The 24082-nt window shown below is 44.3% G+C and overlaps 1 protein-coding gene across 2 annotated transcripts in view; it reads left to right on the top strand.

The window, feature by feature from the left end:
- The window catches only part of LOC126284077 (ubiquitin-conjugating enzyme E2 G1-like), a 51800-nt gene extending 28216 nt beyond the window's left edge, over positions 1 to 23584 (top strand). The window contains exons 4-6 of one of the 2 annotated variants that reach the window (XM_049982708.1): positions 4209 to 4387; positions 21768 to 21885; positions 22039 to 23584. In XM_049982708.1, the coding sequence (XP_049838665.1) occupies positions 4209 to 4387; positions 21768 to 21848 (260 nt within the window). In that variant the 3' untranslated portion in view covers positions 21849 to 21885; positions 22039 to 23584. Of the gene's footprint in view, positions 1 to 4208; positions 4388 to 21767 lie in introns of both variants that reach the window. The other variant, XM_049982707.1, reaches the window with a different exon arrangement.
- Positions 23585 to 24082: the final 498 nt, after the last annotated feature.

Below are 24082 nucleotides of genomic sequence, written 5' to 3'. Positions count from 1 at the left end.
ATGGTCATGTGTGCTGTGTGGGTTGTCTGAGTGATTCAGTGTGTGGCATTTTGGTTTTCTGAAGCTATGGCTGAATATTTAGGTGAGAGAGTGTGATTCTTTCCTATGTACCTCTCTGCAGCTCAGCAATTATCTTTATGGTAAGCTGCTACCTATCCTCATTATTGATTCTCACAGTAGTTGAACAAGTTATCTTTTGCATCAACTGGACCACCGTGGTCTCATTTCAACATGTTGTCTGTGGCTCATGAACAGCTAGCCACACAAGGTGATTTCCGTGACGGGTCAAAACCACAGGTCGTTTCTGCTGATATCTGTAATGGATCAGGCCTGCCGATCTGGCACCATTTAGTTCCCACTAATGTGCAGGCCCTGCCAATCGGATCAAGTCTCACCAATCTTCCAGCAAGCCATGTCTGTTTGTGTCATAATGCAGTGAATTTTCATGGTTTATCCATGGACCCACAACTGATGTTCTTCAGCAGGCCAGAGGCCATGGATGACGGATCTCAAAAATTGTGACTGTCTCACCATAAGAACGTTGTAAAACATGGTGTGGTGTTTTATAAACACTTTACTTGTTCTAGTACATTTTGGCTCTTAAAAAGTAGTTTATATGTTAGAAAGTATGGACAATAAGAAGAAAATTGTTGCTGGGTTTTGTATGCTATGTACTCGTATATTTCTTGAAAGAAAAATCACAAAATACCTGTAAAATAATGAATATAACACAGTTGGTAATAACTCGTGTAATAGAACCAACATTATATTGGTGGTCACCTACAGTGTTGGCTTACATAATTTTTCCCTGTCTTACACACTTTTGTAGAAGGCCTAATTTTTTTCTGATGTTATTTTTTAAATCAGTGAAGGTTTTAAATCTGTCAGGCAACTCCAATGAAATGTGCATTTTTCTCACAAAATGTTTAGTTTTATTGAAATAAAATATCAGTGATCTTAATGAAATGCACATACTATTTTGGGTTGCTTTCTCCACCTAAAAACAGTTCATTACAAAAGATGTTGATGTTCGTACTTAGTTTTTCTGACATAAGGAAACGCCATCTGCTTTCAAGTTTAGATATTTCCTCATTCGCACTATTCTTTTGTACTGTTGCTGCAAAGACATTGTCAACTTAGATCTTAATTCACCCTTGATGACTAAATTTGTCAGGGAAAGATGCTAAAACTTGCCTGGAAATCAGGGAAATAGCAAGGGAATTTCACTTGGGCAAACTTGTGGTAAGCGTGCTTAGGTATCATCAGTTTAGATCAGTGGAAGGTAGAGATCACATGAAATATCTTTCAATCTCAGTTTTCTTGTGATATCGAATGGTATATTGATGTACTTTTGCCTATGTAAGCAATTTATATTCTCGGTTATTTTGTGTGCACATTAAAAATGTTACTATTTAAAGCTTAGTATTGATAAGATGAACTCATTGTCGATTTTCCTGTACCACCCCTTACTCGCAATTGCTGCCATGATTGCCACCTTGTAAATGTGACATTTACATCAAAATGAGAAGTTATATTTAGTATCTCAACGAAATAAGTGACACAAGTAGATATTCGTATAATCAGTTTTATCAGTTTTATCAGCTACTGTTTCTGGGCTGGTCAAAATAGTTACAGTAATATGTGGTTTCATCAAAATTCTACCCAATATAAATTAGGTACCTATTCTTACAATCAAATTAACACCTTTAATATATTTGGAAATTGTTTTATAGATTGGTAACAGTGCTTTTAGAGATGCCATAGTGTCATTTTAAATATTGGATATGTCGAAATTATTTCCTCTGGTATCTCCTTGTATGCTGTGATGTCAGTGTTAATATGCTTCTGTGTGATAGGATGTTGTTGTAAAATGTTTGATGTGTGATTGGCCTTGCTGCAGTGATGAAATTGGTTCCTGTCAGATCACCAAACTTAAGCACTGTCGGCTTGGTTAGCACTTGGATGAGTGACTGTCCGGGCTAATGAGTGCTGTTGGTAAGTAGGGTGCATTCAGCCCTTGTGAGGTTAATTAAGGAGCTAACTTGATAAGTAGCAGCTCCAGTCACAAGAACTGGCAACAGCCAGAGAGCTGTGTGCATCCACTGACGGCAATAGTCTGAGGATGATATGTTGTTAGTTTAGTACTGTTGGGCCTTCAGAGGCCTGTTCAGACAGTATAGGTAGTTTAGTATGATTTCCCACAGATACAGTAGCAGTTCATATTCTTGTTCTGTTGTAATTTGCCTGTTTACAAGAAGTAGGCTCTAATGAAAAGATACGAATAAGCTGGGAACATTCAGAAAACCAACTCCAGTAAAGTGTAAAATTTAAAAGAATCTCTGTATTTGAGGCCACAAATTATTCTTAAAGCTCTTTTCCATTCTAAAACCATTAATTCTAAGAGTTGAATGTCCCTAGAAGGTGGTCCCATATTGGAGCAGTAAGTGGAACTGGATATACTATACCTGCAGTTTTGTTTTGCTTTGCTTTTATATTCTTAGGCCATAGCACATGAATTGGATTGGAATTGGAAGTGTACACTGTACAGGAAAGGGTTAAATTTTCCACAGAAGTGTAACTAATTGCCGTAATGGGAAAAGAAATTATCATGCTTGGAGTTACACCAAGGTAGAGTGGACTCACTGTATCCTTGTGATGAAGGATTATAAATTATTTTTGTTGCAAATATCAAACTTAACTGCCAAATTATCCTCAGCTTTACTGTGTTCATATCTGAAATAAGTACTGATACTAAGGAAAAATCCACCGACTCAAAGGTTTTGTGCTATTAATGAGATCAGAAAATTATAAAACTTCCTAAAAAGTAATTTTTCTATTGCTTAAACGGGTATAATGTGCCCTTAATGTGTACATATCAGTAAACCTAAAATCCTTGACTTCATGCAACTATAAACAAATTTTCTCAAATTATTTACACTAAAAATTATTAATAAAGTTAAGTACACAATCACATAAATAGTAAAATAAAATAAGTCATTTGATTTGTATAAGCATAAATAGACTATTTCCTTCAGTCATTTGGAGTGTCATTTTCAGTTACTGTGCACTTTGTCTGTGAAAGATGGTGACTTGTTGACCATTTACAGGATTCTCTTAAGATACCCCCCCCCCCTTTCTTAGACCAGTAGCATTTGTGTAATAGGTCCTGCAAAATTGAGTGTGGAGATCATGTGTTGGATTTAATTAATATTAAAAATTTTCTATGTGTGTGGTATGCAGCTGTTTTAATGACAGCATCATTGTTTGAGCAGGCAGTTATACCAGAATAATGCATAGTTCTATATGAATATAAAACCCACTGGCCGTCATTGCTCTCTTTTTCTGAGACAGGGCTAGGAAAGCACCACGGCTAATGAGTTCAGAGATTTCATTAGGTGACACCACACTTGTTTCACTTGTGCTTAAGTTGGGTTATTGAAGCTTGATAATGTATTGCATTTTTTGTGTTATTTCATGCAGGTGCATTTTTACACTGTGTAAAAGTGCTTGGTTCGATGCTTCTTAATGTTTCAGCTGTTTGTTACTACGTTAATGCATTTTAGTTAGACATGTCCCTTACATATCGACTTTGAGAAGATTTCTGTTTGTATAAATAAAGCCTAATAATTGTCATACCATTCCATGTACATAATGTCTGATGTAGATAGTGTCAGCAATTTGGTTGAAGATTTAATATTGATGAGGCTACATGCTTCGAAGAGTTAATGTGCAGATTTTCTTAAACCTGTACTTCCTCCTTATTTCTTTGACTAGAAGGTGGTAAGTCATTTGTTTTGTGTGTTATACAAATACTTCAGTGGGGTCAAACAAACTTCAAAAATTAATTGAATTTAAACTAACCAATACAGTGAAGAATATAGCTGAAGAGGAAATATTTCACACAAAAAATCACTAGTAGATGACACTCTGCATTGTCTGTGAAAGGCAAATTTGTGAACAAAAGTTACTGGACCAAATGTAGAATATGTAGAAGATAAGAGCACACATCCAGATTGAAACTGAACAGAAAATTGGATATAAACTTGGCCAACTGAGTTTGTTTCTACATCCACAAATGTAGAAGTTGACACAATGTTCAGCGCAAATATTTTATGTACTGTTTCTGATGATTAACACAACCATCATATTTTGATGATACTGCTGTGTAGTCTGTTGTAAAGTGTTAATTGATGACTCTTTTGTTCTAGTCGAGAAGAACGGTGATGTTTGTATATCAATCTTACACGAGCCTGGTGACGATAAGTGGGGTTACGAGAAAGCCTCGGAACGGTGGCTGCCCGTTCATACAGTAGAAACAATTCTAATATCAGTTATATCGATGTTAGCCGATCCCAACGATGAAAGTCCAGCCAACGTGGATGCTGCGGTAAGAAAGTTACTCTCTGCGCTTGCTAAAGAAGTGGAAAAGAGGGCTGATAGCTGAATTTAATTGCAAATTTCTAATCTTTTCTTTAGAGTTTGAAGTTTATTGTAGTTCATGTGCCTTTTAAGCTTGTTAAATGAAATAAAAACATTAACGCTGTATTTGTGAAATGTCCAAAGACAGTGAAAAAAGTAGAGCAAACCTGGTGCTTCATTAAGTGTATAGTTACCACATTTAAAGTGCCAAATGTCTCAGCTGTCACTCATCAAAACAGTAAGATTTTAACCAAAAGAATAATTTATTTCTGTTTGTGAGAAGTTTTCAGGAATTATTTTCATAGTAAATGAGGTGTGATAAAAAAGAAATGGGAATTTTTTAAGGCATTATAATCAGATTTTCAACTTTATCTTGTCGTTAAACATGTTCCTGATACATGTTGACATTTTCAGCTATTTTTAATGTTTAGTTTATTGTTGACAGTTCAAAAGGTTACATATGTTTTCGGGTGCTCGGTGTACTTTTACTTTCGAAAAAGATGGACCAAAAAAAATTTGCATTAAATTTTGCCTGAAAATTGAGTAAAGTGCAATGCCATTTATGCAATGTTGACTTTGGCTTTGGTGGATCTACTGTAAGACAAGAGTTTGGGTGGTATAAACAGTTCAGAGATCTGAGAAGACAATGTGGAAAAGTAAAAATGGTTATGGTAAATCACCAATTGTCCCAATGGAAACTGCCTGAAGGAACAAAGCCAAAATGTTTGATCGCACATTGAAGTACTTCAGTTTCAGTTTTTTGGATTACAATGACATACTGCATCATGTGTTCCTGTCTTATGATTGTATGATCAGTAAGGAGTACTACCTGGAAGTTACAAGCAGATTGCATGAAGCAGTCAGAAGAAAATGACAGGAACTGTCAAAACCACTGTTGGAAATTGCATCTCACCAACACCTCAGTGCTTGTTCATGATTTTTTGCAAAATATACTGTTATTTGACATACATGCCCCTCTTGTTTGTTTATTCTCCAGGCCATGAAAGTAAGTCATTTTGCCATAACTATAACTATATCTATATCTGGATCCCGCTCCAGCTAGTGCCGGGTCTAGGTACTGATGAGTCCTCTCCATTTGGCTCAGTCCTCCCACCTTTTTTTCTTCCTCCACTTAGTGCAAGGTCACACCTCTCCTTTCGACAGATACTCTCACTCCCGTATTCCACCATGTTCTTGGGTGCCCTCTAGGTCTTTTTCCATCTGTCTTTAGTTCTTCCATAATTTTGGGGAGTCTCTGCCCTCACATCCTCTTAATATGCTCGTATCATCTTAATCTCCTTTTTAAATTTCTTCTCCTGTACTTATTTGTTTAGGTCCTTTCTATATCTACATTACTTATGCTGTCCATTCTTGTTTTTCCCATAACTGCTCTGAGAAGTATTTCATTTCATTTCCCCTGTCTGCAGTCTGCTCCAGTCCTTTTGTCATTGTCCATGTTTCTCCTCCATAGGTTGACAGTAGGGAAGTAGTAACCCTTATGTATAAGGAGTTTTGCTTTTTCTGAAACTTCCTTATTACAAATTGTTTGATAAAAATTGCCTTCCTTCTGTAATTTTGTTGGTTATTTTCCATCACTACATATTTCGCTCCCAAAATAAATGAAACTATCTACTGCTTTGAGGGGTTCTCCATTCAAAGTAATATTTCTGTCGATTCCTTTGTCTCTTCCAAATACAATTACTTCACTCTTATCTTTATTTTTAATCCATACCTTTTCATTATTCCCTTCCACACATAAAGATGTAACTGTACATCTACCTCTGTATCACCCCATATTACCATATCATCTCCAAAAATCAACTTTTGTCTTTCTTTTACTATATCTTTAACTGCCCTATTCATTTCCTCCATCACAACATTAAAAAGTGCAAGGAGATGGAATACTTCCTTGTTTTAAGTCCTTGTCTTATTTCGAAGTATTCAGAGTTCCCCAATGGTGTTCTAATTCTACTGTTGTGTCCTCTGTACATTGTCTTTATTACATTAATGTATCCATCTTCTATATCTTCGTTTCTTCCCAGAATCATTCCCTGTTAACTGAGTCATATGCCTTTTCTATGTCTGTAAAAATCACCACCTTTTTGTTACACTCTCAACTTTTATCAATCAGTTGACAGATAGAAAATATTGGGTAAATTGTGCGTCTTGCTTTCCTAAACCCGTGCTGTTCTTCATTCAGCTCCTTTTTTATTGTTTCAGTTATTTGATTTTGTAAATTTTTTTCAAAAATCTTAGCTGTGTTACTCATAAGGGTTATTCCTATGTAGTTTTTACAAAGGCTTTTATTGCCTTTTTTGAAAGTGGGGAACAATGTCTCCTCTTCTCCAGTTGTCTGGTATTGTACTATTTCTCCACACTCTTGATAGTACTCAATACAGCCACTACATTCCCACTGGATCTGCTGCTCTTATTGTGTCCACTGATACTTCAGGTCCTGGGGCTTTCCCCCATTCATCTTCACAGCTATTTCCATTTCTTCCTGGGTAATTTGCCCTAGTTCTGCTTCCCAAATGCTCTCAATTTCTCCATTATTTGTTTCCTCATGTATCTGCTTCTCGGGGTTTAACAGTTTAATGCGTTCTTTCCAGAGATCTTTCACATTCCTTGGATCTTCAGTCTCAGTACCATCCTCTGTTTCATCTTTACTGGTACTTCAGAAGCCTTACATTTATTTTTCATAATTTTGTACAAAATTTTCTTATTGCTGTTCACATCAAGCTTTTTTGTAAACTCTTCCCATGCCTTTTCCTTTGCTGTTTCCACTGTTTCTTTGCACTTTTTCTTTTCCTCTATATATATATTTTATGGTTCTTGTCATTTTAGTTTTCCACCACTTTCTCCATGCTCCATTTTTTCTTCTAACTGCTTGGATTGTGGTATCACCCCACTAACTTGTCTGACTTCATCCTTTCCAGATGTTCTAGCACATACTTTTTGTGCTGTTTCGACTAGTGTCTTTGAATAAACTCCATTCTTTTCCTAGATTACAGAAAACTTCTGGAAATTTTTGTGAGATTAATTCTCTATACTTGTCAGCACTACCACTCTCCTTCAGTTTCCAATCCTGTATCGTTATCACTTTCTTTTGTTTTATATTTTTCACACACTGATTCATTTTCCATTGTCCCACCAGTAATATATGGTCTCCATCTGCACTCGCACTTTGAATTACCTTCACATTTGTTACTTTCTTGCCCCCATTTCCTCTCTACTAGAATAAAATCAGTTACACTCTTGGTTCCTCCATCCCAACTGTATTTGGTGATAACATGACTTTCTCTCTTCATAAACCAGCTGTTTGCTATTTTCATTCCATTCCTCTGGCACAAATCCAGGAGCCTTTCTCCTTCATTTCCGTCTCCATATCTAAAACATCCCAACACTTGCTCAAATCCCTTTCGGCCTACCCTACCTGCGCATCAGAATCTCCCATCACTATATTAGTACTCTCTATATAGTTCTCTAACTCATTTTCAAAGTCCATCTTCTCTTCTTTTCTACATCCCACTTGAGTTGCGTAAATATGGATAACTTTGTTTCTTTTTGAAATATCAAGTTTAAGATTATGATCCTGTCTGATATATATCTCAAACTTTCAATAATCTTTGTACATTCTTATTCACCATCAGTGCCACAACATTTCTTCCAAACCTGTTATTCCCACTCCAGTACAGTCCCCCCCCCCCTTCCTCTCAAATTATTCTCACCTTTTCCCTTCCACTTTGTTTCGCTTAATCCCAAAATATCTAACTTTCTCTCTTAGTACATCTGTCATTTTTCCATTTTTCCATTGAGGGTTAATATTTAGGTTAGTTTTAGTCCATTTGATGTCATCTCTTTGTACTGATGAATATCAGGTCTCCCATCATTCACACCAGTACTTGAAGAAGCAGTGGAGTCAAATCCTGAGTGGTTTGTTCCAAGGCTCATCTGTGTTTTGAAAGTAATATATGAAGACTTTCCTGCTGGCTTGCTAGGCCTAATGCAAGAAAGGATTTTCTGTTGGGGTTGTCTCCCTTAGCCTTAGGAGTTTCTCCTCCACCACAAGGCTGTGGTTCCCTTCTCATTTAATCCCCAGAAAGAAGGGTTGCCTCATCTGCCAGCTATGCTGTTCAGAAGTCTTTCTTCTCTGTCATCGCTGCCATTAAGGTCTTCACCCATAACCCTGGGATGGGTTCCATGTTATACCTGACGGGATTCCCATCACTGATGAGTTAACAACAGAACAGAAGCATTGAAGGAATTGAACACAATAACAAAGTGAGTTCCAGAACTGCTTCCAAGATGCATTGTATCTGAGGGGCGTTACTTTAAAGGGCACAAATGTGATGATGAACAAATAAGGATTCTATAAGAAAACAAATTACCATTACTTTCTGATCAAACTGTGTCTATTGAAAATTAAAATGAAAATTGTGGAAGTTTAATTAAACATGTTGAGTAGAATCACTTGCCTTGTTAAGACAGAAAATAATAATGGATTGGTCTCCTCTGCCCTTTCTTCTCCTTTCTTGTCTGTCGCATTTCTTTTTAACATTTTAATCCCCTGTTCACAATCTCATTTGATTGTTTTTTGTCCTATCAAGGATGTTTGAAATCACATTCTAATCTTCATAGTAGCTGAACAGGTCTTGCTTTGCTTGAGCTGTTACTCTCACCAGTCAACTCTTTTTTGTCCCCAAAAAGCTTTACACACTTTTAAAGATTTTCGAAATTGTTCTGACACCCACACTAAATCATGAGAACCTGCAGAAAGGACTTTCTACATTTTCACTGTTCATGTGATAGGAAATCATTGCCAGGCACAACATTTTAAATTATTACTACTTACTCTATTTGTAACACATTTTCAGACAGTATCCACTCACGCCACTGAATGTACCTGCAAAAATTGTCGTTGACAACACATTGTTCAGGAGATATGTCATTATAAACATTTCAGATGTGTGAAAATCTGTTTCGCTCAAAATGAAGTGCAAATTACCCAGACTACACTCATCCAGCATCCAGTGGTTGGTAATGAGAGCACGTAGTGACTGCCAACCTGAAACATGTCAGACCTTTCCGAAACATCCTTACTTGCAGTAACACATTTGTGATCAGACACCTGACACTGCTTTTTATATGGGAGTTAAATTCTTTAAAGAATTTGTAGTTGGGGGTTTACTGGTATCAAATAACGACACAAGCACATTGTTTTTTGTTTGTCTGCTTAGATTTCATTTCAGGCAAATAGCATTTTTATTCCAAAGAGTGTGCTATGCACTTCTATATATTATTTGTGATTTGTGAATAGAGGATCACCTTGTTACCATACATTCTCGTGCAAACCCCCCTGCGGATTGGGGGTTAGACTAGGCCTGAGATATTCCTGCCTGTCGTAAAAGGTGACTAAAAGGAGTCCCTCCCCTGGGGTAGTTTGCGCCTGTGTCCGGAGACGGACGGTTCCATGACTTAATTTGTGGTTCTTTTGGTTTTCACTTATTCTGGCTTCTTTCTTTCTTCCTTTCTTTCTTTCTTCCTTTCTTTCTTTCTTTCTTTCTTCCTTTCTTTCTTCCTTCCTTTCTTCCTTTCTTTCTTCCTTCCTTCCTTCCTTTCTTCCTTCCTTCCTTCCTTTCTTTCTTTCTTTCTTCCTTTCTTCCTTTCTTCCTTCGTCCTTTCTTCCTTCGTCCTTTCTTCCTTCGTCCTTTCTTCCTTTCGTCCTTTCTTCCTTTCTTCCTTCGTCCTTTCTTCCTTCGTCCTTTCTTCCTTTCTTCCTTCGTCCTTTCTTCCTTTCTTCCTTCGTCCTTTCTTCCTTTCTTCCTTCGTCCTTTCTTCCTTTCTTCCTTCGTCCTTCTCCCTCTCTCACTGTCTTCCTTACTTTTTACCTTGCCTTCTTCCCCACCCTATGGTCTGTCCTTTCTCTCCCCTCTCCTTGTGCGTGCCTGAAGGCCGACCCATGTGTTCACCCGCGTAGCCGGTAACGGGGTAATGCGTAATTCCCCACCCTGGGTAGACAATCAAGGCACGCACGTACCCCCCTTGGTATAGGCCAGGCCCAGGGAGGGGTGATTGCCTGAACTGACACCTTCCAACCATGTGGATTGGTCGGGAGGTGTGATCTGAGGTGTAAACATTCACCTAAGGTGGGGGTGCCCTCTGAGAGGGTCCCCACAAGGAATGAACGCACCATTGGAGACGCTGGCAATCATGGGGATTCCTCCACAATGGATTTCTATTCTCTCTCGACTTCTGCCCAAAAACGGAAACTTGACCAGCCACCAGTGACAAAAGTACTACTGCCGGCCCCAAAGTTACTCGTAGTTTCTAGATCTGAGGACCTTTAGCACTACAGTCATCTGTTCGGCCAGTGCCAAGGTCGCCCGGTCAACGTCTCCTCCTCCTCCTCCTCCTCCTCCTCCTCCTCCTCCTGTCACCCCTAAGATACAATCACCTTCATCAGCTTCTGCCAAGACTACCAGAAGTCAGCTGCACAGGCCTTAAAGAAGTAACTGTCCCGTGAAGACTTCCTACGTACCCCGAACTCCCAGCCAGTACTTCGACTAAACAACCTTCCAAGAAGGATCATAGGAAGCAAAGTTCTCCTTCTCTACCTCGGCGCATTTCTTCTCCTGCGCCACCCAGCACTTGTCGTCCCAGGCCGTCATCCATTTCGCCTGGCCACACCGCTGGTAGCCAAACATCTGGCCGCTCACCAGCGGAGGAAGCTCCCCCTTCCAGCCATCTTTAACAAGATGGTCGACGAACCTCTTGAAAAAATGGATGGTGAAACTCGGCCTATTGATAGCAGCAGCAGTGCTCACTCAAAACCAGGCCCTCAGCAGCCTTAGAGGTGACCCCTTCTCGCTTCTCCTTTTTCTTCTCACGATGGCACTTCTTCATTGGAATATTCACGGCATTCGCTCCAACTGAGATGACTTAGTTGCTGCTACGCTTGCACTGTCAGCTCGTAGTGGCTCTGCAGGAATCAAAGCTACACCCATGCAATTGAATTGACTTCACACAGTATGCCTCTGTGCGTTTAGACCTACCCACTGTGGCAGGTATTCCGGCTCATGGAGGGGTTATGTTGTTGGTCCGGGATATCTACTACGATCCCATCACATTGCACACCGATCTGCAGGTAGTTGCCGTCCGAATTACTGTCCCCACTTTTACATTTTTTATTTGCACAGTTTACACTCAATCGTAGTCTGCCGTTACTAGGGCAGACATGATTCAAATTATTGCTCAGCTACCTGCATCATTTTTGTTGACTAGAGACTTCAATGCCCACCATCCCCTTTGGGGCTCTCCAGCATCCTCCCTGAGAGCCTCCTTGTTGGCAGACCTTTTCAACCATCTCAATCTTGTCTGCCTCAATACTGGTGCCCGTACTTTTCTTTTGGACACAACTCGCACCTATTTCCATTTAGACCTCTATATGTACTACTCAACTTGCACGCCGGCTTGAGTGGTACACTCTTTCTGATACATATTCGAGTGACCACTTCCCTTGTGGTATCCATTTCCTGCATCATACCCCATCTTCATGCTCAACTAGTTGAAACATCTCCAAAGCAGACTGGACGCTCTTCTCTTCCAGGGTGACATTTCAGGATCAACACTTCGCAAGCTGCGATAGTAAAGTCGCACACCTCATGGAAGTCATTCTCACTGCTGCTGAATATTCCATCCCTCATACTACTTCTTCTCTACTTCGAGCGTAACTGGTCCCCTGGTGGACCGCAGCATGTAGACGCTTTACGTGCTCGTCGACGTCCTTTACCCACCTTTAAACGCCACCCTACAATGGCGAATTTAATCAATTATAAACGATTACGTGTGCAGTGTCATCGTGTTATTAAAGAAAGCATGAAATCCAGCTGGGATGCTTTCACAAGCTCCTTAAACAGTTTTACTCCCTCTTCTGTTGTCTAGGGTAGCCTGCACCGGCTATCTGGCACTAAGTTCCACTCACCAGTTTCTGGCTTGAAGGTCATGAATGATGTCTTTGTGGCCCCTGAGGTGGTCTCCAATGCCTTCGGCTAATTTTTCGTAGAGGTTTCGAGCTCCGCTCATTACCACCCTGCCTTCCTCCCCCGAAAACAGGCAGTGGAGGCAAGATCACCTAACTTCCGCTCCTCGAATCATTTAAGTTATAATGCCCCATTCAGCAGGGGAACTCGAAAATGCAGTTGCCTGGTCACGGTCCTCCGCTCCGGGGCCTGAGTCTATTCATATTCAGTTGCTGAAGAACCTTTCTCCTGCGGGTAAAGGTTTTCTTCTTTGTACTTATAATCGCATCTGGATTGAGGGTCATGTTCCCACATGCTGATGCGAATCTATTGTCCCGATTCCTAAGCCGGGGAAGGACAAGCACTTGCCTTCCAATCGTCGACCCATTTCCCTTACCAGCTGTGTCTGTAAGGTGATGGAACGAATGGTTAACTCTAGTTTGGTTTGGCTGCTCAAATCTCGACACCTACTTACCAATGTACAATGTGCATTTCGTAGGTGCCATTCTGCTGTTGACCATCTGGTTACCTTGTCGACCTTCATTATGAATAACTTCTGCGGAAGTGCCAGACAGAGGCTGTGTTCTTTGATTTGGAGAAGGTGTACGACACCTGTCCCCCCTGTGGGTTCGGGGGTAAGAATAGGCCCACGGTATTCCTGCCTGTCGTAAGAGGCGACTAAAAGGAGTCTCAAACGTTTTGGCCTTGTGAGATGGTTCCCTAACGGGTTTGACCTCCATCCTTCTAAATTTTCCGAAGAGCGAGCCGATTGGGGAAGGGCGCCTTACAAGGAGCGATGTATCCATCATGCATTACCATCTCTAGCCAGGCTTGTCGTCATCGCTTAGCAGTCCCGCTCACCTACGATCTCTTGGGCGTGGATTTGTTCTTGGGTGCAGTGTATTGCAGTCTGCTATGCTGTGTCGCTTTATGCGGCAATGACGATATTGGACTACATCACCTGAAATCCAGCACGGTAGCCAGTCCATTGTGGTGGGGCCGCCATGTACCCTGTTGGTTGTAGCCCCCTGACTACACAGGGATCGCTCTGCTGATGCCAGCGCCGTTAACTCCCCACGTATGCCAAGGAGTAGATGCCTATCTCCTTGGGGCATTGGGACTCCCGGCAATGGCCATCCTGCCAGGTGGTCGTTGCTGAGGCTGGGTGGCGCCCGTGGGGAGGGCCCTTGGTCGGAGTAGGTGGCATCAGGGCGGATGGCCCGCAATGAAGCGTGGTACATCATCTCTTGCTGACGGCCAGCCGCCAGCAGTCTCTAAGCGTTCCAGGGCTCAATACAACGCAACTACATATGACCCCAAATCGTTCCCCTCCCTGGCTACACCATGGGAGGAACGAAAGACTAAGGATGCCAGCGAACCATACTCGCCCCGCTACCTGGTGTGTACGAGAGCTGATGGTGAATCCTTTACATCCATGAAGCCTCAGTTCTTCGTCGAGCACTTAGAGGACAAGTTCGGGGAGGAGGAGGGCTTGTCCAAAATGCGCTCGGGCTCGGTTTTGATGAAATCGGCGTTCTCCGCCCAGTCCCACCAGTTACTCGATTGTAACAAGCTGGGGGATGTTCCGGTTACAATCACGCCCCATAAGAGTCTTAATATGGTCCAGGGCATAATATTCCATCGGGACCTTCTATTGCAGTCCGATGACGAGCTTCGCGCCAATTTAGAGCGGCGAGGTGTTCACTTTGTGCGGCGCGTACATCGTGGTCCAAGGGATAAGCAGGTTGCCACCGGTGCCTTCATCTTGGCCTTCGAGGGTGATACTTTACCTGAGAAGGTCAAGGTGATGGTCTGTCGTTGTGACGTCAAGCCATATATCCCTCCCCGATGCGGTGCTTTAAGTGCTGGAAGTTCGGGCATATGTCTTCCCTCTGTACTTCCAGTCTCACATGTCGAGATTGTGGACGCCCATTACATCCCAATACTCCATGTGCCCCGCCTCCCATCTGTGTAAACTGCGGAGAGCACCACTCGCCTTGCTCGCCGGACTGCAGGATCTTCCAGAAAGAGCGCAAAATCATGGAGTACAAGTCCCTGGACCGCCTAACATACACTGAGGCCAGGCAGAAGTTCGAACACCTCCATCCTGTTCGAATGACTGCCTCTTACGCCGCGGCTACTACTGTTATGGCCCTATTAGCTCTCCCTCAGACTGCCACCTCTGAGCCGGAATGCTACACCTGCCCCCTTGATGGTGGGGGGCACTTCACTCCCTGCTGCTCCTGCACTACCTGCCTCAGGAGCAGCAACCCCCCAACCATCGGGGACATCAGTCCCCACTTCTAAGCTGGGGAAGCCTCAAACTTCCCTGGCTCGAATAGCACGGAAAGGGTCCCTTGGTTCCTTTCTTCCCAGGTTTCCGCCTCTGGGAAGGGTGACGTCAGCCAATGGAAGAAAAGCAGACCAGCGGCTGGTCGCAGGGCTTCCCGCTCCTCCTCCGTCCCGGAGACTTGACTCGCTGGAGCCCTCCCAGCCACTGAAACCCAAGGACCAGAGAGACAAGACGAAGAAGAAGACCTCTAAGGCCAAGGGACACGCGGTGGCATCCACCCCACTGCTTCCTACAGGCTCTGCGTCCGAAGATAAGGTGGAGATCCGGGCGTCCGCTGAGGACCTGGATCTCGCCAGACCCTCAGACACCATGGAAGCAGATTGTAACGGTCCTCCATCGGTGGCAGCAGGTGACCCAGTGGCGTGATCTGCCTCCTCAGCCCCTTCACGCCTTTTTCGGACATGGACAAAGCGATACTCCAGTGGAACTGCAGCGCTTTTTTCCACCACCTTGCTGAGCTTCGCCAACTCATCAGGAGTCACCCTTTCCTCTGCATTGCCCTACAGGAAACTTGGTTTCCGGCAATGCGGATCCCTGCCCTACGTGGGTATCGGGGTTATTACAAGAACCGGGCAGCTTATGAGAGGGTATCTGGTGGAGTCTGCGTCTACATCCTTAACTCTGTCTACAGCGAATGTGTACCTCTTCACACACCTTTAGAGGCTGTCGCTGTAAGGATGTGGACGCCTCAGCCTATTACTGTCTGCAGTTTGTATCTTCCGCCAGATGGTGATGTCTCGCGTCATGTGTTGGCTGCATTGATAGCACAACTGCCTCCTCCTTTTGTGTTACTGGGCGACTTTAACGCCCATAACCCCCTGTGGGGTAGCGCTGCGATTACTGGCCGGGGTAGAGATGTCGAGACTCCTCTCTCGCAGCTTGACCTCTGCCTCTTAAACACGGGAGAGCCGACACATTTCAGCGTCGTCCATGGCACATTTTCGGCCATCGACCTTTCTATCTGCAGCCCCGGACTTTCACCATCCATCCACTGGAGTGTCCATGACGACTTATGTGGTAGTGACCATTTCCCCATCTTTCTGTCACTACCACAGCGTCACTCTTCTGAACGCCCCTCCAGATGGGCTCTGAATAAGGCTGATTGGGGCTTGTTCTCCTCTCTCGCCACTATCGCACCTCCTTCCCATGACACCATTGATGCGGTGGTTTTCGGTCACCACCGGCATCGTTTCTGCGGCGGCATCTGCGATTCCCTGTTCATCCGGGTCCCCTCGGTGGAGGACTGTGCCTTGGTGGGCGCCCGAGATCGCAGAGGCGATTAGAGATCGCCGGCGGGCTCTTCAACGCCATAAGCAGCACCCGTCCTTGGAGAACCTCATCTTTTTAAACAGCTCCGTGCCCGTGCCCGACGCCTTATTCGCCAACGGAAGCAGGAGTGCTGGGAACGGTATGTTTCCACCATTGGCGTCCGTACCTCTGCATCGCGGGTTTGGGCTAAGATTAGGCGACTCCATGGCTATCGGCCGCCTGTCTCTGTCCCTGGGCTTTCGCTGAATGGAGTGGTGTGTCCTGACTCACACGATTGCGGACCGGTTAGCAGCGCATTTTGCTCAGTGTTCCGCATCTACGAATTACCCACTGGCCTTCCACTCCCGGAAAGAGCGGTTGGAAAGTTGGAGGCTTTCCTTTCACACGCGTCACGCGGAGTCGTACAATGCTCCTTTCAGCGACTGGGAATTCCAGAGTGCACTATCTGCTTGCCCTGATACGGCTCCTGGGCCAGACCGCATCCACAGCCAGATGCTGAAACACCTCTCTGTGAATTGCCAGCGATGCCTCCTAGATGTTTTCAACCGCATCTGGGTTGAGGGTGTGTTCCCGTCTCAGTGGCGAGAAAGCATCGTCCTCCCCGTGTTGAAACCTGGCAAGAACCCGCTGGAGGTGGACAGCTACCGCCCCATAAGCCTCACCAACGTTCTTTGCAAGTTGCTAGAACGTATGGTGAGCCGGAGGTTGAGTTGGCTCCGTCTCAGGGTGGGTTCCATAAAGGCCACTCTGCCGTCGATAATCTGGTCTCCCTAGAGTCTGCCGTCCGTACAGCCTTTGCACGCCGCCAACATCTGGTTGCCATCTTCTTCGACATGCGGAAGGCGTACGATACGACTTGGCGATATCACATCCTGGCCACACTTCATGGGTGGGGTCTTAGGGGCCCGCTCCCGATTTTTATTCAGAATTTTCTGTCTCGTTCCTTCCGCGTGCAAGTTGCTGCGTCCCATAGTTCCTCCCGGGTCCACGAGAACGGGGTCCCACAGGGGTCTGTCCTCAGTGTCTCCCTGTTTTTAATTGCGATCAATGGGCTCGCTGAGGCGGTGGGATCGTCCGTCGCAGCTTCGTTGTATGCAGACGACTTCTGCCTCTACTACAGCTCCGCTGGAATTGCAGTTGCTGAGTGCCAGCTGCAGGGCGCTATCCGCAAGGCGCAGTCGTGGGCTGTAGCGCACGGCTTCCAGTTTTCGGCGTTATGCATTTCTGCCGGCGTCGCACGGTTCACCCTGAGCCACGCCTTTACCTTGACGGTGAACCTCTTGCTGTGGTAGAGACGCATCGGTTCTTGGGACTGGTATTTGATGCCCGGTTGACTTGGCTGCCTCATATTAGGCAGCTTAAACAAACATGCTGACGGCATTTAAATGCTCTCCGTTGCCTTAGCCACACCGGATGGGGTGCCGATCGGTCCACCCTTCTCCGGCTGTATCAAGCGCTGATCCAGTCCCGCCTTGATTATGGGTGTGTGGCTTATGGTTCGTTATCGCCATCAGCATTGCAATTGCTGGATCCCATCCATCACTGCGGGATCCGACTCGCCACAGGAGCATTTCGGACAAGCCCTGTTGACAGCTTACTTGTGGCGGCTGGTGTTCCTCCATTGCGGATCCGGCGCGACCGACTTCTGGCCGCTTATGCTGCCCACGTTTGTAGCTTGCCAGGGCATCCCAACTACCGTCTCCTGTTCCCGCACTCGATCGTCCATCTTCCAGACAGGTGGCCCCGGTCAGGGTGTACGATCGCGGTTCGCATCCGGGCTCTACTGTGTGGGATTGAGTTTTTTCCTCTCCCGCCTGTTTTCTGGGCCAATCTCCGTCTGCCCCCTTGGTGTGTGCGCCGACCATGCATTTGGCTGGATTTGGCACAGGGTCTGAAAGACTCGGTCCCTTCTCCGGCCCTCCGCCGCCACTTTGTTTCTCTCCTTGCCGAGTTTCCCGGATCTGCCGTGGCCTATACCGACGGTTCGATGGTCTCTGGTCGCACTGGTTACGCTCTTACTCTAGAGGATCATTGTGAGCAACGGTCGCTGGCACCCGGGAACAGTGTATACACTGCCGAGTTGGTTGCCATCTATCGCGCCCTAGAGTATATCCGCTCCCGCTCAGGTGAGTCCTTTGTCATCTGTAGTGACTCCCTGAGTGGTTTACGAGCTCTTGACCAGTGCTTTCCTCGTTCCCGTCTGGTTATGGCCAGCCACGAGTCGCTCCATGCTCTTGCCCGTAGCGGCCGCTCCGTGGTCTTTGTTTGGACCCCAGGTCATGTCTGCATCCCGGGCAATGAGCGGGTTGACACGCTGGCTAAACAGGCAGTGATTTCACCGGCTCTGGAACTCGGCCTTATGGAGTGTGATCTCCTGTCGCTTTTGCGCCAGAAAGTGCTTGGTGCCTGGGGTGACGAGTGGCGCACCCTGCCCACGCCCAACAAACTTCGGGCGGTGAAGGAGACGACCGGTGTGTGGCGCTCCTCCATGCAGGCCTCTCGGAAGGACTCTGTCGTCCTCTGCCGGCTGTGCGTTGGCCACACGTGGCTGACGCACGGCCATTTGTTGCGCCGGGAGGACCCACCGCTATGTCGCTGCGGGGCAGCTCTGACGGTGGTCCACATTTTGGTGGACAGCCCGCTTTTAACAGGACTCAGGCAGACGTTTGCGCTGCCTGATACCCTCCCTGCCCTTTTATGTGATGACGTTGCTATGGCGGACCTCATGTTGAGTTTTATTCGGGCAGGGGGTTTTTATCGTATGATTTGAGTGTTTGTCCTTTTATTTCCTGTATTGACTTGGGCCTTTGGCCTGTGGTTTTAAACTGTGGGTTTTAATGTCATTTGGTGGTTGGCTTTTCCTTATTTTCATGGTCGGCCAACCACCTTCACACTCGGTGTGATTTTAATTCCATTTGTCTGGTCTTTGTCTGTCTTTCTTGTATTGTCGTCCCTTGTCTCAGTTCTCCGTTTTTGACGACTGACAGTTTTTATTTCGTGTGATTTTATCGTGGAACAAGGGACCGATGCCCTTAGCAGTCTGGTCCCTTCAATCCCACACCCAACCCAACCCCCAACGACACCTGTTGGAGGGCGAGCATTCTCCGCACCATGCATACATGGGGCCTCCGTGGTCATCTCCCTCTTTTTATTCGTGCATTTTTAATGGATTGACAGTTCAGGGTACGTGTGGGTCCTGTCGTGTCCAGTGCCTTTCGCCAGGAGAATGGGGTGCCATAGGGCTCAGTTTTGAGTGTCGCTCTCTTTGCCATAGTGATCAATCCAAAAATGGATTGCCTCCCAGCTGATGTATCAGGCTCCCTTTTCGTGGACAATTTTACCATGTACTGCAGTGCACAGTGTACATGTTTCCTGAAGTGCTGTCTTCAGCGTTGTCTTGACCGTCTTTACTCCTAGAGTGTCACCAATGGCTTGTTTTTCTGCCGAGAAGACGGTCTGTATTAACTTCTGGGACTACAGTTTGTCCCACTGTCCTTAAATCTGTCCCATTGCTCTCCCATTCATGGAGACAACAAAATTTTTAGGTCTTACATTTGGCAGGAAACTCAGCTGGTCTCCACATGTCATATATGGCTGCCCATTGTACCAGTTCCTTAAATGTTGTGTGTTCTCAGCGGTACGTCGTGGGGAGCGGATCGAACCGTCCTACTTCGCCTATATCAGTAGATTGTCAGCTCAAAGCTGGATTATGGGAGCTTTGTATACTCCTCTGCACAGCCGTCCATCTTACGCCGCCTCAACTCTATACTACATGGAGGGTTGTCCCTTGCGATCAGAGCATTCTATACTAGTCCCGTCGAGAGTCTTCATGCTGAAGCCTGTGAATTGCCACTAACCTACTGGCGCGATATGTTGCTTTGTCGGTATGCTTGTCGGCTATTATCAGTGCCCGACCACCTGTCTTACTGTTCCTTTTTTGACGACTCTCTCGACCGTCAATACGGGTTGTATGGCTCTGACCTGCTACCCCCTGGAGTTTGCTTTTGTCGCCTCCTTCAACACCTTGATTTTTCACTCCCTGCACCCTTTAGAGTGGGCGAGAGCCACACGCCACCTTGGCTCCAGGCTCAGGTTCGCGTACACATTGACCTAAGCTCGCTCCCAAAGGAGGTTACCCCCGGTTCGGTATTCCACTCCCGTTTTGTCGAACTTCGTTCGAACTTCATTCATATGATCTTCATTTCTACAGATGGCTCTAAGACCAATGACGGTGTCGGGTGTTCTTTTATTGTCGGGGCACACTGTTTCAAATACCGACTCTATGGCCATTGTTCGGTCCAGGCTGTTCTTTACATCCGTTGCCACCGACATTCTGCTTATGTCATCTGCTCTGATTCCCTGGGCGCCATCCAGAGCCTCAGTGATCTGTATCTAGTTCACCCATTCGTGCACCAGATGCAACGCTCTCTGCAACAGCTGGTGGACGACAGTTCTCGGGTTACCTTTATGTGGGTTCCTGGCCATGTTCGTATCCCTGGGAACGAAGCTGCAGATGCCGTGGCCAAGGCTGCGGTCCTCCAGCCTTGGACAGCTTCTTGTGTGCCTTCATCTGGATTTAGCAGGGTCATCTGTCAGTGCATTTTATGGCTGTGGCATGCCGATTGGTCTACACTTACTGAAAACAACCTTCTGGCCTTGAAACCTCTCCCCATGCCTTGGACAACCTCTTCTCGATGGGAGGAGGTTGTTTTGGCCCGGTTACGGATTAACACTGCCGGTTCAGCCTTTGCCATCTGCTGACGGCTGCACTGGCACCGTTCTGCCCATGTGGGCAATTGCTGACGGTACGCCACATTTTAACGTCCTGTCCGAATTTTAATACACTGTGCATTGATCTTGGCCTGCCGTGTACTCTGAATGACATTTTAGCGGATGACCCAGGAGCAACTGCTAGTGTTCATTTTATCCACTTGACAAACCTGTCTAAGGACATTTGATTATACTGTCTTCTTTTAATCCCTTGCCAGTTAATGTCTTTTATAGTGTTGTCCTTTTTAGTTGCTGTTTCAACCTTGTGCCTCGCAGTGCATTCATAACTTAGTCTGGGCGCTAATGGCCATTGTAGTTGTGTGCCACAAAAAAAAAAAAAACCCTCATGCAAAACACATCCCTTTTCTATTCCGTTGTTCTGTTTACACTCTTGACTAATTTGAGTAGCAATGGAATGCAGCAGTTTTCTTTCATATTTTAGTCCCACAACTAATTCTCTTGATGTTTCCTGTCTGAGTCCTAATCATTCTGTACTTACAGATGTATTCAACCAGTGCTTCAGTAAATTTAACTAGTTCTTTCCAGTCCTTGAAAAATAACTAGGATTATAGAATTTCTGATACTTACTTAGAAGTAGACAAATGTAGCAACCATCATTATATGGTTGCTAATCTGTTTTTTTGTTTGTTTGTCAGAAGTAGGGAAAGTTGATAATTATGTTATTACGCAGATTTAACATTTAAACATTTCGTAGCACTGACAGTTTCTCCACACTTCCGTAAAAGGAACTGTACTTTGAGTCAAAGTAATTTATATTGCAAATTAACGTTGCTGTGAAACATTTTCAGACTTGTGTTCTACTTCAGTAATTCATGTACAGCTTTAATTTGGGATATTGCATTGAAATTGTCTGTAACTAATAGTTTGAGTAACTGTCCATTAGTGCATATAATTGGCACAACTCTTTCCTGTTACAGAAAGAATGGAGAGAAAACTACGCAGACTTTAAGAGAAAGGTTGCCAGGTGTGTACGAAGAAGTCAAGAAGAATGTTTGTAGGGCATTTTTATTTCATTTGGGGAGACTTGAGAAAGAGGTGTGTACTTGCAAGACATATCTGATTAATCAGATACATGCACACAATTGCAATGTACTGCTCTTGGACTGAGAAATTAAATTAACTTTGTTACCTTAATTTGTGTGAGTGATCTTTGTGGGCTTTCCATGAAATTGTTTTTTATTTTTTTAGGGGACACCATGATGAGGGCTGGATCTCTGTGGGCAATGAGTGTGATAATTTAAACTTTTCAATTGTGGAATTGTGAAAAATAGTGTGGCCATCACCTGTTTTTGGGAACCGAATATGCACATTAATCAGCTCAGTGAGAAACTGAATTACCATTACTTCCATGCTAGTGCTTGTGGGGGTGGGGAGTAGGTAGGAGAGGTGACGGAAAGTGTCACCTGTGCAGTCGCAGTCCTCCGTCGGCTGCAAGCTGTTTCCACCGCACCGACAGCACTGTGCAGGAGCCCTCGCTCCCGTCACCTGGTGTGCTCCGCAGGAAGACATCGCCTGGGTCTCCCCGGTATTGAGAGGAGAGAGAGGAAAACCTTTTGTGCCAGTGGCACCGTTTTGGTGTGGACATCAGCCAGACAGTTGCCTTCTTATTGTGTTTTTTTAATCAAAGGGAAACGAAACTATTTCTGGAATGATAGCCTGTGCAGGAAGTGTTTCATTTGTGATCTGGGTGACAGCAGGAAAAAAGAGTATTTAGCTGCCTTCTCACCCCAGCCCCATTTGCTCATTAGGCTCATACGAAATGCAGGCCATTACTGCTGACCATGGAAACTCCACATGCCCACTTTAAGTATGAGGACAATGTGATGGGGGGAAAAGGAGTTAGCCTGTGCGCATGTTGAGAGTTTGTTTTTACTATAATTTTTACATTGATTTTTCCTGCCTCAGAATCAGATTTTCCGTGACACGCTGTATACTAGCTTTGTCTGACTTGTTTGGCACTGTGGCCTCTTGAGCACAACCTTGCTAGAGGTCTGTACAGATATTGTATATAATATACACATGGTCCAAATGTGTTTGACTGGCATCTGTACTGTTAAACACTTCATAATGTTTCTCTTACCCTGTGCCCATGCACAGTGTGCAGCGAAAGACTTTTCAGTGAGTGTGCTTTTTTTTAAGTTGAATACTAAAAGATAAATAAATGCATCTAAAGTTTGAGTGTAATTGAGATTTCATCTGAAGCATACTAATTTCATTCTGTGACAAATGGAGACACAGCTATAAAGTTTGCAATACACTTGTCCTGGAAAGCAATGACTACTGTATTCAGGGATAAAATTAGTGTACTGCATGTACTCTTTACCCTCACATTTTTCCTTTTTTATGCTCAACAAATTAGATAACATTAGCTTAAGTAAGCATAAAAGACGATGGTAAAAATGGAGGTTGTACATTTAGATTTTGCATTTGTCACTTTCATACTTCTGAATCTACAGTGTGGTCATTTTTAAATCTGTTTGAAAACAGTTTTGTATGCTGTTGTTGCTGTGATTCATTAAGGCAAGACCAGTTTTGTTTGAACTGGTACAGCAACTTATCTGCATGTTTCCCCCAGTTGAAAATTGTTAATTTCAGCTTGTAAATTTTTTTCAAGTAATTGGTGTCTGATATATTTTAACTGCCCCTGAAGTGTAACTTAGGGATTTTTTTTTTTTTTTGTTTTAAGCCTATTGCTCCATTTTTCCAATAAAACATGCAAAACTGAAAGGCCAAATGCTGAATGTTATTTTTTTACCTCTGTTCCTCTTGAATTTGGTTTATGTGAAACACGGATTAGTGGGTGCAATGTTTGGAAAGTGCTAAAATAATCTGATGCTTGACACTGACGAGTGAAATAACAAAATTTTACTGTACTGTGTAAAAGTATACAATACACCTTCTACCATTTGGCTATTACATTATACCTATTATGTAATGGGTTTCAGTAAACAGATGGATTAAAAAAAATACATACACATCTAACAGCATGTACTGTGTGCTCCAGAATCAAAAACAGCTAAAATTATTCTGTGATCAAAGTATATAAAACCTGGATGGTGTTAAGATTTTATACCAGTCTTCATGACTAAACCTTCAAAGTTACAACAAAAGTTAGAATAAGTAATGGGGCACAAAATTTGTCATGTGTAGACCAGAGCGACTTGGTAATATTCAGTTGACCTGGCTATGGATGTCGGGGAAGAAATGTTATTTCGCCTCAGTTTTACCATAA

This window comes from Schistocerca gregaria, chromosome 8 (genome assembly GCF_023897955.1).
Source record: "Schistocerca gregaria isolate iqSchGreg1 chromosome 8, iqSchGreg1.2, whole genome shotgun sequence".
In the NCBI taxonomy this organism is placed as follows: domain Eukaryota; kingdom Metazoa; phylum Arthropoda; class Insecta; order Orthoptera; family Acrididae; genus Schistocerca; species Schistocerca gregaria.
Note: the sequence above shows the minus strand (reverse complement) of the source record. Positions and strands in the feature narration are given on the sequence as shown.